Source organism: Euprymna scolopes, chromosome 44 (genome assembly GCF_053919585.1).
Source record: "Euprymna scolopes isolate OS-2025 chromosome 44, ASM5391958v1, whole genome shotgun sequence".
Lineage (NCBI taxonomy): Eukaryota > Metazoa > Mollusca > Cephalopoda > Sepiida > Sepiolidae > Euprymna > Euprymna scolopes.
Window position 1 is genome coordinate 31,992,111 of NC_136525.1, and position 12,578 is coordinate 32,004,688.

Sequence of the window (12,578 nt, forward strand, 5' to 3'; positions counted from 1 at the left end):
GTTGAGCCAAAATCCACAAAAAAAAAAACGACCTTGCCTCACACTCCTTCATTCCTCTGTCAAGCATTGGAATTGATGCTATATCAACTGAAGTATATATAGCCAAGCATTTGAACACAGACATTAACGAACACACATACACACAACTCATTAACTTTCTCTCATTATAATCTACACATCAAAAACCAATATTATGCACTTAATTGTTTTTTAATTACAATTTCACCAATAAACAAGGTACAGTCCACTTTCATGTAGGGGGCTACTATCGAGGACATAAGTTGTAGGGGTACTATGTAGGGAGTTGAGCAGCTAGATATCTGTTCACATTACACTTGAACTTCTGCATGTCAGTACAGTTGGGAAAGCAGGAACCCGGACAGGAGTTCCAAAGTCTAGCAATTCTGGGGAAGAAACTATTAAAGTAAAAGACTTTCTTGCATCTAGGGATCTTTACTGTGTAGGGGTGGGATTTTGTTGCTTCTTGGGTTTGTCGGGGGTATTTACGTTAATGGGGTTACAAAGGCTTGTAGTTCATTGGAACATCCATCATTAAAATACTTGTAGAACAGGCAGAGGGATGCAACATTTTGTCGACGAGGCAGAGGCTGAAGCTTAGAGGACCTCTCAGGTTATTGACTCTCTTTTGACTGGCCTGTCCAGGTGCAAGAGACTAATAGCAGATGCACCAGCCCAAATTTGATAACAATACTCCATACATGGGCAAATGGTGACCTTGTAGAAGTACAGGATACTTTCAGGCGTAAGTTACTTTCTAGCACAGTAAAGAGAGCCCACCTTGTTTGCAGCAGCCTTGGCAATGCTCTCATTGTATCTGTTACAACACATATTCCCTGTGAATGTTAAGCCAAGGAGTTTGAACAAAGTATTTTCAGATAGTGTATCTTTAGCCATAGCTATTTGTGGTTGAGAAGGTTTCTTGTAATTGTTGAAGGAAACAAGCTTAATGTGATCATCCATTTATGTCCCCATTCCACTACAGATTGGAGGTCATCCTCTAGTGTTTCTGCCATTTCCTTGGATATATGTTCATTTGTTTTCCCCTTGTGCCTGTTATAGAGCGTAGTGTCATCAGCAAATATACCCATCTCAAAGACAATTTTATCAGGGAGGTCATTTATGAATATCAGGAATAAAAAATGTCCAAGGATAGACCCTTGAGGTACACCAGCATTTATATCATATTGTTTAGATGTATGTCCGTCAAGAACAACCTGGATTCTTCGCTTATTTAAAAAGGATTTAATTATGTTAAGTATTCGTCCAGTAATACTGTATGATCTGATTTTCTTGAGAAGACCATCATGCCAAACCCTGTCAAAAGCTTTAGATATATCTAGGGCTACCGCACTACTCTTCCTTGCTTTGTCCAGTGTATGATATATACGTTCAGAGATTACAGTTAGTGTTGTATAGCACGGGGTTTCATATCGGGGATCATATATAACGGGACTAACGACGGTGATGAGGGAGAGAAGACATTTGTACATATTACAGTTCTGTGGATTCTTATAACATATATTAGTGAGGAGAGAGATACGTATTCTTTTACATCAGAGGGGAGAATCATTACTTATGATGGAGGAGGGGGACACATTACTTGGAAGGGGGTTATACAAAGTTCATTAAAGATGATTAACACCATTACCTTCAATTGTTGAATGACGACACGAAGACAACAGTTACAAAAATCGATGATTTTCTTAATTTCATTTGACTGGTTGAAATGATGATGACGTCAGGAATTCAAATTCGGGATCTACATAGTTTAATGTTCTCTCCTTCACTTCCAAAGGACCCTGACTCCAACTCTCTCTCTGCCAAGCAGATTCAACTGTTCTGCCTCCTCTTCTTGACTGTCGACTGTTGACTCTTCTAATCTGCTAATCCTAGCTCCTATTATTGAGAATTCCCTTTTTGCTATGACGTCAGATGTGTGGTTCCAAAACATGACCAACTCACATGGCTCAGCACATGTTCTCCAAACACACTTTCGACAACAAAGAATTCTCAACTAACCTTTTAATTCAGTTTTCATAAAAGAACAACAATTCTTTTTACAATACAAACAATATCTAACTTTTTCCAAAACAACAGCTAAATTCTAACATTCCAAATCCTGAATCTATTCTGAACCTTGTATTCAAGGTTCGAGTCTCGGCTAATCCTAATCTCATTTTCCACTCATCTAATGTTCTTCTTATTTACAGGAAAAGGGGGCAGCCCCTTTTCCTGTAACATTAGGATGTCTGCTGTAGAATGGGCTTGCCTAAATCTGTATTGTTATTCGGTCAGAAGTTCAGCAGCTGTAAGGTTATGGACTAGAGCTTGGTTTAATAGGGTCTCAAATATTTTGGCGAAAAGTGGGAGAAGACTAATGGAGCAATAATTTAATGGGTCAGTTCTTTCGCCAGAATTTTTGTAAACTGGTACCACAGAAACAGTTTTCTAGCAGTCAGGAAAGCAAGATTCGTTAAGGCATTTGCTGTAAAGTTTGGAGAGGACTGGAGCAACCTCAGCAGAGCATTTTTTTAATAGCACAGCTGGGATGAGATTGGGTCCACATCCTTTTGAGGTGTTTAGGTTTTTTATGCTTTCTTGCACCTGAGAATGGGTAACTTTTAGATAATCTAGCATGTCTGCAGAAGAAAGTCAGTGATTTTCTGGATCCAATGTAGATTTTAAGGCAGATCTACTAGCAAGCACGTTAGCCTTTTCGGTTGCTGTGCAAACAACTTTATGATTTTTGGATAATGGGGAAATTGTTGATTGTCCATTGTTTACTACACTGTTGTAGATTTTCCAGAAATCACAAGTTCCTAATTTCTGTTTTGATGCGTTTCTGGTGGTTTTGGTATATTCTTTTTAACTGTCGCTATTTCATTCTTACAGCTCATTAGTGCGGCTAGACCAGCACCTTTTCCTAGCCAGGGATTGAACCTTCAACCATCGAGTTGATAGTCAGCAGTTCTAACCTCTAGCCCATGGAATCGGTGCCTGCACACAATCTCCTCAAATGTTCATTTAAATAGACACTCGTCCATGCTTTACAGTATTTGAGCTGCTTATTTATTTACAAATAAACAAACAGCAAGCCTCACATTAATGCCAATTAAGCAGTAGGTGAGATACATTTACAACAGTGCTCTACCCAACGAAAGAGGCTTTATATATATATATCCGATCCCGCATTTTGCTAATTCCTACCCTCTGATGAGAAGGAAAGTATTTCTTCGAAACTCCACGGATTAAGGACTATCTACTTATCAAGTGTTTCCTTTTCAGATTAAATATGTTTTTAACTCTTTTTCAAATTGTTTTTTAACATGTTTTATTAACTGTTTGCTCTTATTATAAGCTCTATCTCCTATTTGGTTTTATCGAGCTTTTACGTCTGGTTGAGATTATTTATAAATATTAATTTTTAATATTTATAATATACTTTAGTTTTACCATCTGGGATCATTTTGGTAAATTTAATTGTAATTTTTATTATATATATATATATATATATATATATATATATATATAAAGAGAGAGAGAGAGAGAGAGAGAGAGAGAGAGAGAGAGAGAGAGAGAGAGAGAGAGAGATGCATAATAAAATGAAATAAAATAATAAAAGAGCCACCAAGTAAACAAAGTTAATTAGAATCCCTAAAAAGAGTATTATTTGGCTTCATCAGACTACTGTTCTCATCTTGAGTGTAATTTTTACAACGTTTCGGTCGATGTAACCATCGACCTTCTTCAGGTGTATCTTGTCGAACTTTGGGAATGTTTCTATTTCTTTGGGAATCTGGACGGATTTTCGAGTGGCACCCTTTGTTTACTTCATGGGGGTAGCGTGCTCTTGTTCCATCAGACATGACTAGATAGAGGTCCTAAGTGATTGCTAATCTCACTTTTGATGTCTTTACATCGAAATTGCACCACATTTGTTTTTTATTCTAACGGTTATATGTCGTTTGAAGAAAAATTAAATCATTTCATGTCAATGACGCATTATAGATTTTGAATTCTATGTTACATGCAAAAAAACAATAAAAACATGATTTTCACATTACAAACATTACAAACATAGCTTCGGAATTTTATTTTTCTTAAACCTTTCAGCCTTTAAATGGTGCCAGTGTGAGGTGGAAGGCCTGCATTTCTTGCCCTGTCCTCTTGGGTGTCATTCTCTTTAACCCTCCCTCCTGTAGTGGATGGTGCTGGGCGATCCTTTGACTCATTATCATCATCATCATTATTTGTCACAATCCTTGCCCCAAAGTTGTTGGTCAGAGGGTATGAGAGAGAGGGTGTTTGAGAAGGGTGGGTTCTTTAGTTCCTGAGATTCTCCTTTTTGGGAGCAGCTCTGTTAATAGTTGCTAAACTTTCAACATATTTTTTTTCATTCCCCATTAATTACCAATGGTGAAATTATTTATTTCAAGAAGACTACCAGGAGAAACGGATTATGATTTGGGGGGAATTTTTTCTGTATGAGATTAAGAAGTTAATAAAAGAAGCAGGTTTTTCGGCTGTCCCCATGCGACTCTAGTGACTGGAAGGAAAAGAAATTCCCTCTTTATTCAAAGAACTTCAAAGAAGAGACAGAGTCTTAGAAAATAATTTAACTCAATGTAATTTGAGAAAGAATCCCCTTTTGAATAAAAGGACTATTTATAAAAGGTTTTTTATATTACCTTTTGTGCAAAGCCAATAATTTATAGCTTTGAAGGTGCTATTTTTAAAAGAAAAAAGAGGATATTTTAAAGGCATATTTTGTATATGTTTTCATATTTCTTGCATTTCACGTTTTTATTTCAAATAAGATTATTTTATTTTAAGCAGGAAAACTTTTTACTTTTTTAACAATATTTTGTCATTTATTATTTTGATGATAAATCTAACTTTGTCACTCTAGCTGATAGAACCAATTCTTGAATCGGCTTTCAGTTAGAGGCCCTTTTTTATATTCGTAATTGTTACTTTAAGGTTTATTTTTTTAATGATTGCTTTGGGAAGTAAAAGCAACAACTTTTTTTATTTCTTGAATAAAATCTGAATGAACGTAATATATTTTTTGGGTCTAATTTTGCTCTTTTTTTATTTCCTCCTTTTGCTTTGCTTTTTCCATTTTCTCTCTCCCAATCATTGTTTCCCAGAAGAGGAAATTTAATGAATGAACAAATCAAATATTTTCTTAAAATTTCAGATATTGTACTTGCAGTCTTATAGACTTCCTCAAAACGATTGTTTTGAGGAAGTCTTGAAATGAAGATGAAATGTTGATGGATATATAGATAATTTTGTTTTTCCTTTTTTCATTTCCATCAAATTAGAATATTATTTCCATTATTTTCATCACACACACACGCACGCACACACACACACACACACACACACACACACACACACACACACATATATATATAATATAAAGCTGAATATCTGTGTGTGTATGTGTGTGTGTCTGGTCACGAATAGACTCCTATATGGTTGACTATTTTAAAAACCTGATTACATATAATGATAGAAGATGTATTGAGACACGGGAATGGGTATGTTTCATCTGGCAGAACAGTGGTTCATTAAAATTGTGGGGTCTGCGTTCACGCCTGGTCCACAAAGTATGGAAATAAAAAATTTTAAAATTAAAAAAAAAAACGTTTACAAGTGTCTTTGATATAGATGTACATAAGAATACTTTGGTAAGTATGTTTTAACTTAAATAGGGATGGTATAATAAAATTGTGGGGTCTGTGTTCGCGCCTGGCCTCCATAGAATGGAAATAGGCACAAACTTTAATAAAGACTTTTCATATTTATCTGTGTAAGTATACTTTGATAATTATGTTTCTGTTTGAAGAAATATGGTATAATAAAATTATGGGGTGTTTGTTCGCACCTGACCTCCATAGAATGGAAATATGTCACAAAGTTTAACAAGGTTTTTTAATATAGATCCACAGAATATTGGGATAAGTGTGTAGTGGATATATTATATATATCCCTCAGTCGTACAAAATAGGAAAAATGAATTGAATTGAGAAAGGAACGAACAACGCGTTTATTGAATTAAACGAACTAGAATTTATTTCGTGAAGAAACACATGAAAGAAAAGGGTACAGCACGTGTTTAGTTTGGCGTGCATCTCTCGCTGTTAACTGGTGAGAGGGAAAGTCTATTGTTGTAGAGAGAAAGTGAGAAAGAGAAAGTCAATCCAGGCCATGGAGATAGAAAGCGTGTAAGGTGTACATACTGTCTGTTGACTCTTGCCCCACACATAGTAGCAGGTGATGTGAGGTGCACGGAAGCGCGCGCCCTGAAAGGAAGCGGATGGTCTGTCGACCGCTCAGCTCGGGAGCTGAGTCGAAAAGGAGGAAACAGCTCAGATCTCTTGCTTTTATAGTTGTTTCCGGTGGGCTTTTGCGCATGTGTGGATTTCCTTCGTGTGTGCCTATGTGTGCGTACATGTATGTACGTTAGCGTGTGTGTGTATGCACGTGAATGTGAATATATCTATGTGTGTGTACGTGCGCACGTATGTTTGTGTGTGCATATGTATATGACAAGAAAAATGGCTTGAGATGTGAACGTGTGTTTTTGTGCGAGACTAGAAAGGGCTCATACAAGTGTTTCAGTGAGAACAGGTATGGTAAAATATCTATTTTACTTTTACTTTCATCATATTTTGCTTTGGTTTTGGTACCCCCAAGTTCAACCCAAATTTACAACCCTTCCTTTTCATAACCTATCATATTTTCATAAATCAGAGTCCATTTCCTGTAGGCTGTTTTTGAACCCAGTCAACAACGGGTACTTTTGCTAATATATATATATATATATATATATATATATATATATATATATATATATATATATATATATATATATACCCAAATCCTCTGCCCTTGATGGAGGGGAGACTAAAACTTGCTGATATGGTTTCAAATGATCTGAAATAACAGCAAGGTGAGACTTGATTCCAAATATTTCTCATATTTTATATCTTCCCTTTTTTTGGGGAAATAGAGTACGATTATGAATATCTCCAGTAACAAATAATATTTATTTACTGTGAAATTTACTTTATGTATGAAAACCAAAGAGGCGAGATATAACATATTTGGAATCAAGTATCCCCTTGTTGTTATCTCAGATTATTTGAAACCATAGCAGCAAGTTTTAGTCTCTCCTCCATCAAGACCAGAAGTTTAAAGGAAATATCAGATATTTTGCAATTCATATGCAAAATTAGGAAAACAAATGACTATGATTGAAACATTTTATGGCTGTAAAAAAAGTGCCAAAAATAGGTTCTGGATGATGGATGAAACCTTTAATGTGTGACCTTAAGGGCAAATGTCACATAGCCTATCACACAATTCAGGTCATTATCTTTCCAACGAGCCTTCCTTTGTTAAATTCTAATCAATAGTCACTGAGATTATAAACTTATAAAATTGCCAAAAGAGTGGTATATTGTAACGGATCCGAGTATAATACCCTGGCTCACCACAAGAAAATAATGAAATGAATGGAATTGAAGGAAACAAAGACTCAATTGATGGATAAGATAAACGTCGTTTATTTGCTGTTGAAAGAATGAACATTTTAGTTATAACATGTGTTCATGTCCGCGCGTGTGTAACCAATGTTCGTTGCGGGGTTGGTGTTGTAGAAAGAATAGGAAATGTGTGTTCATCTCAAGTTCGGGTCACTATCGTTTGTTCGCGCGTGGGAAGAGAAATGAGTGTTGTAGTGGAAATGAGAATGATAGTCCAGCGTGTAGACAAAGAAGAGGATAGAGGTTAAGCTGTGCGCCATGTTAGCAGTCAGGTGTTCTCAGGGACCAGTACTAGCTAGAGAGAAAAAGAGTGTGAATGTGTACATACGGTCTGTTAGCTTGTGCCCCATACATAGTCACAGGGGTGTTGACGTGCGCGAGCGTGCGCCTCCCGAAAGGGAGGCGGCTGGTTAGCCCAACCTCTCTGGTCGAGAGCTGGTCCTAAAAGGAAGAAACCGGTTGTTGCTCTTTGTTTTATACTCGTTTCCGGAGTGTCTTTTGCGCATGTGTATATTTCCTTTGAAAGCGGAAGTGACGTCGTCCATGTGTGCGTTCGTGTGCGTGTGTGCGAGTACATGTGTATACATTAGCGTGTGTGTAAATACACATGAATGTGAGTGTATGTACGCGAACGTGAATATATGTACGTGTGTGGACGTGGGTGCATATGTTTGTGTGCGCGTATGTATATGACATAGCTTGAAATGTGAATGTGTGTTTTTTGTGCGAGACTAGAAAAGGTTCGCACAATATCTATATATAGATATTTCTATACTAGTTGCCAAATTAAATATTCAAACGCTCATATCTTTGGTTCTATGAGACGAAACTACATGAAAAATTGCAGGCTTTTTGAAGATTATAATACTATCATATGGTTAAAAATTTTATGACAATTGATAAAAAGAACCTATAATTTCTAAAAAAAACGTACAACACATGGTAGCATGTAAAACAACTGTCATATTGATGATGATGATGATGATGATGATGATGATGATGACAACGAAGACGACACCTCAAAAAGTGCGTCCTTGAAAATTACCTGGCCAAAATGTCCGTTTACAAAACGTCTGCGATACTATTCACCGATTCCAAGGGCGATAACTTAGTTCAAACTTCCGTTTTCCCTCCCATGTTTTCTGTGAACAGAAAAATGTCACATAAATAATTACTTCTCTCACTTGACTTTGTAAAAAAAAAAGGGGGGCCAAAAAGAATGCTTCTTCTACAATGTCGCCTACTTGACCCACCCTCTTTTTTCATTCTCAAGCTCAACGGCTGGCACGTTTCATCTCTTCGCAGTGAGACGAAATCTACAACAATATTCTACATGTTTCAAATTCATTCATCAACAATGTCTACTGAAATATAAAATGATTATTCAAAATATTTTTGTATCAAATGTTTTCTTACAGTTTTTGTTTATTTCGTGTATTTATTTTAATGCTTTAGTAGTATTAGACCAATTACGCCATGGAAACGGGTTCGGACTTTGTTGTGTTTATTGTAGATCCATTTCCCAGGCGGAAACATGTCTATAAGTTTCTATGTTGCTGACTAAACTATTATGCGTGTAGCAGAATAATCCCGGCGACATTGGTATGTTTGTTTGTTTATTATTTTAGTTTTAAATATTTACTTATCATTTACAATTACAACAACACTAATATGTCTTTGTTTTTGTTGAGTCGGTGCAAATTCAGATTTCAACGTAATTAGAAAAAACAAAATAAAATAAAGACAAATCTGGATGATACCCGTCGCGAAACGAAAATGTCATATTCCAAAAAGAAAAAATACGTTGGATGATCAAGTACCTTTGTTTTCTTTAAACTAAGAAAATCAAATGTTATAATTAAGTCAGAATGTTGTCTTGATCCGCCATATTTAATAAATAATGAGATAACTAAATTTAAACTACCGAAAAAAAAAATCGGTGCTAATGCAGAATTGCAGAGATTTTTTAAATCGTATTTCCACTTTAATTAATTAAAGTTTTATGATATGTTTTGTTTTTTTTATTCAATTGTAAGGTTAAAGTACAGAATAGGTACAAAACGCCCTCCCCCTCCCCATGTTAAGAATGGCTTAAATAATAACGTTATTATTTCAGCACGGATCACCCTCTGCATGAGTACCCAAAAAATCAAATATATAACAAATAAATGTTATCAAAGGCAAGATAAGTTACTTTTCTACGTAACTGGATATATTTTTCGTGTTTTTATTCAATGTAACATGTTTATTCAGCTCGAAAAACATACAGTGTTTACCGATGTATTGGAAAATTCAAGATGGCGCTTCACTCTCTCTTTAACACGGTAAGTTTGGGAAAAGGTGTTATAAATAAAAAACTAGAAAAATACTATTAAAAACCCGCCGAATACATGTCAACCTATGTCACGGTAACATATATTGAGCGAGTTTTTAACAGTATTTTATCCAGTTTTTTATTTATAACACCTTTTCCCAAACTTACCGTGTTAAAGAGGGAGTCAGACGCCATCTTGTATTTTCCAATACATCGGTAAACACTGTATGTTTTTCGAGCTGAATAAACATGTTACATTGAATAAAAACACGAAAATATACATCCAGTTTGGTAGAAAAGTAACTTATCTTGCCTTTGATAACATTTATTTGTTTTTTGACAACTTTTTCGAATCTTTGTGTACAGTAATACAAACCCATATATACTTTATTATTTTATATGACTTTTGGAGTATGCCATCTTTGTTTTGTACAGATTTTTCTGTTTTTGTTTTGGGGGGGGCAATTAGGTTAGACTCTGGGTTTGCATCGTTAAGCTTGAATGTTAACTGTATTCATAAAATGAAAACTTCAGTAATTCTTATTTTAATTAAATTAAAGTGAAACATGTTTCGGAATTTCATTCTAAAAATATTGTATTTAAAATGTTTCCGCATTTTCAACAGAGCGAAAAAAAAAAAGAGGCGAAAACATAAATATGCAACAAATTTTATCAAAGACAAAATTACTTTTCTTAAATTGTATTTTAAAGCGTTTATTTACTTCGAAATACATTATTTCAAATACCAGTAGTATTTTTTTAGTTAAAACAAGAAAGATAGCAGTCTCTGTACAGTCATATCGGCTCTCCGTAATAGCTCAAAATCGAAGATTCAACAAAATACCGGTGAAACATTACATTTTAAAACGATTGGTGAGATTTATTTCATGTTTCTGTCAGTATTTTGTTTAATTTTCGATTTTTGAGCGATGATCGAGGCTCAAACGAGACGACCACTTTGTTTTTCGGGTAAAACTTGTGGAGAACGTTCTATTTTACGGTTGTTTTAAAAATGGAATGGAATTTTCAATTTCGTCCCATTTGAATCTTTTTCTTATTTAATTGCATATGCCCCCCCTCCACCCCGCAAAAATCGAAAGTAATTGATAAAATAATAAAAATTAAGAAAGTGGAAAACACCACCATCGATATTTGCACAAATTGCAAATATAAGAATTTTTATGCAATAGTAAAATTTTGGGAACAAGATTTATATAGGAGGTTTCTCATTGAACATGGAGTATTGCTCAAAACGGTCATATGTTCGAAGTGCCAAATTCTGAAAGCTGTTCTTAATATGGGGAGGTTGGGGGTGTTTATTCATTGTAAGCATACCTGTAAACCTACAAAAGTTGACATTTCCAATGTGAATAGTGAGTTAGACTTATGTAAAAAAGATACCAAAAAGGTTATACGAAATTGACTCTTTACGTTTGAAAATTAAATTTCGTTTCTTTTTTTGTGTAAAACTTTTCTTTTTTATATTTAAAAAGTAGGTAAAACTTGTGAAGAACACTGTTTTATGGTGGTTCTAAAAACAGAACGAAATTTAAATTCTTCAAACTACTGTGCTCATCTCATCTTCACAACATTTTGGCCGATTTAATTTTTTTAGGTGTGCCGTGTTGAACTCGGGGGTGGGGGGACTGCACAGAATTTTGAACAGAACTTTCTATTTAATCCACGTAGATAGTATGTTCTCATTCCATCAGCCATGACCGGCTAGAAGTTCTGAGTAAATTGTATTCTGAGTATCACCTTCAACTTCCAGAAGAGTATCATTTACAACTAAATTTTACTAAGTACTTTATCCATTATGCTACCCCAGTGAATTAAATATAGGGTTCCGTTCAAAATTTTGTGAAGATTCCAAAGTTTGACAGAAATATTCGATAGAGAGATTCCCAAGTTCGACAAGATACACCTGAAGAAGGTTAGAGGTCATATCAACTGAAAATGGCGCTTAAGATGAGAACCGTAGTCAGAATAATACAAATTATCAATCCTCATCTAAAAAATTCAGACATATTTATTAAATCCCGAGCAACATCAAGTTTTCTTGCTAGTCTTTTAAAAAAACGTTAAAAGAAATATTTCCTTTTTCAGATTATCCCGTTGAAATGAGGATTTGTACAAGACCAATCAGTTAGTACAATGGTTAGCAGTATCATCAAAGTTTGCCCCAAGGCCGAAGAGCTCTCTGTTGTCAGAGTCAATATTCCCTGTCCTGTCGATGGCTGTTCAAGTATTCTCCCTCATTCAGGGTCACTTCAGATCCATCTTTCTAAAACCCACCGAATCACGGGGGTAAGTATAACTTACTTTTTGTTTGTTGTTGCTATTCTAAACCAAAATTTTATTTTATTTATGTTTAAAGATTTTAACGTGGGTACATAGATTTTTGCAAAACTTAAATAATGATACCAAATTTATTTTGGTAGTACAATTAGCTGCTGAATTATGACCATTTAAATTTTATTGGAAATTAAAATATTTGTTGTCCTTGGCGCTATTGGTAAAGAAGCCAATTTTCACAATGTTAATCTAAAATTCAGACTTTGAGAAAAAAAAAAAATCTTTAGAAATGTAAAAATTATTAAGTCAAGTCTAAATATTAGGTAAAATAATTAGTGTTCGGACGATTAATCGGAATCGGAAAAATCGAAACGTTTTAGGGAGTATCAGAA

At 34.9% G+C, this 12,578-nt stretch overlaps 1 protein-coding gene across 1 annotated transcript in view; it reads left to right on the forward strand.

Annotated features, from left to right (window-relative positions):
- Window positions 1–8,687: 8,687 nt before the first annotated feature.
- Window positions 8,688–12,578, forward strand: part of LOC145268763 (uncharacterized) — a 33,543-nt gene continuing 29,652 nt past the window's right edge. The window contains exons 1-2 of the mRNA XM_080124357.1: window positions 8,688–9,179; window positions 11,998–12,198. Of these exons, the coding sequence (XP_079980483.1) occupies window positions 12,046–12,198 (153 nt within the window). The 5' untranslated portion in view covers window positions 8,688–9,179; window positions 11,998–12,045. The remainder of the gene's footprint in view (window positions 9,180–11,997; window positions 12,199–12,578) is intronic.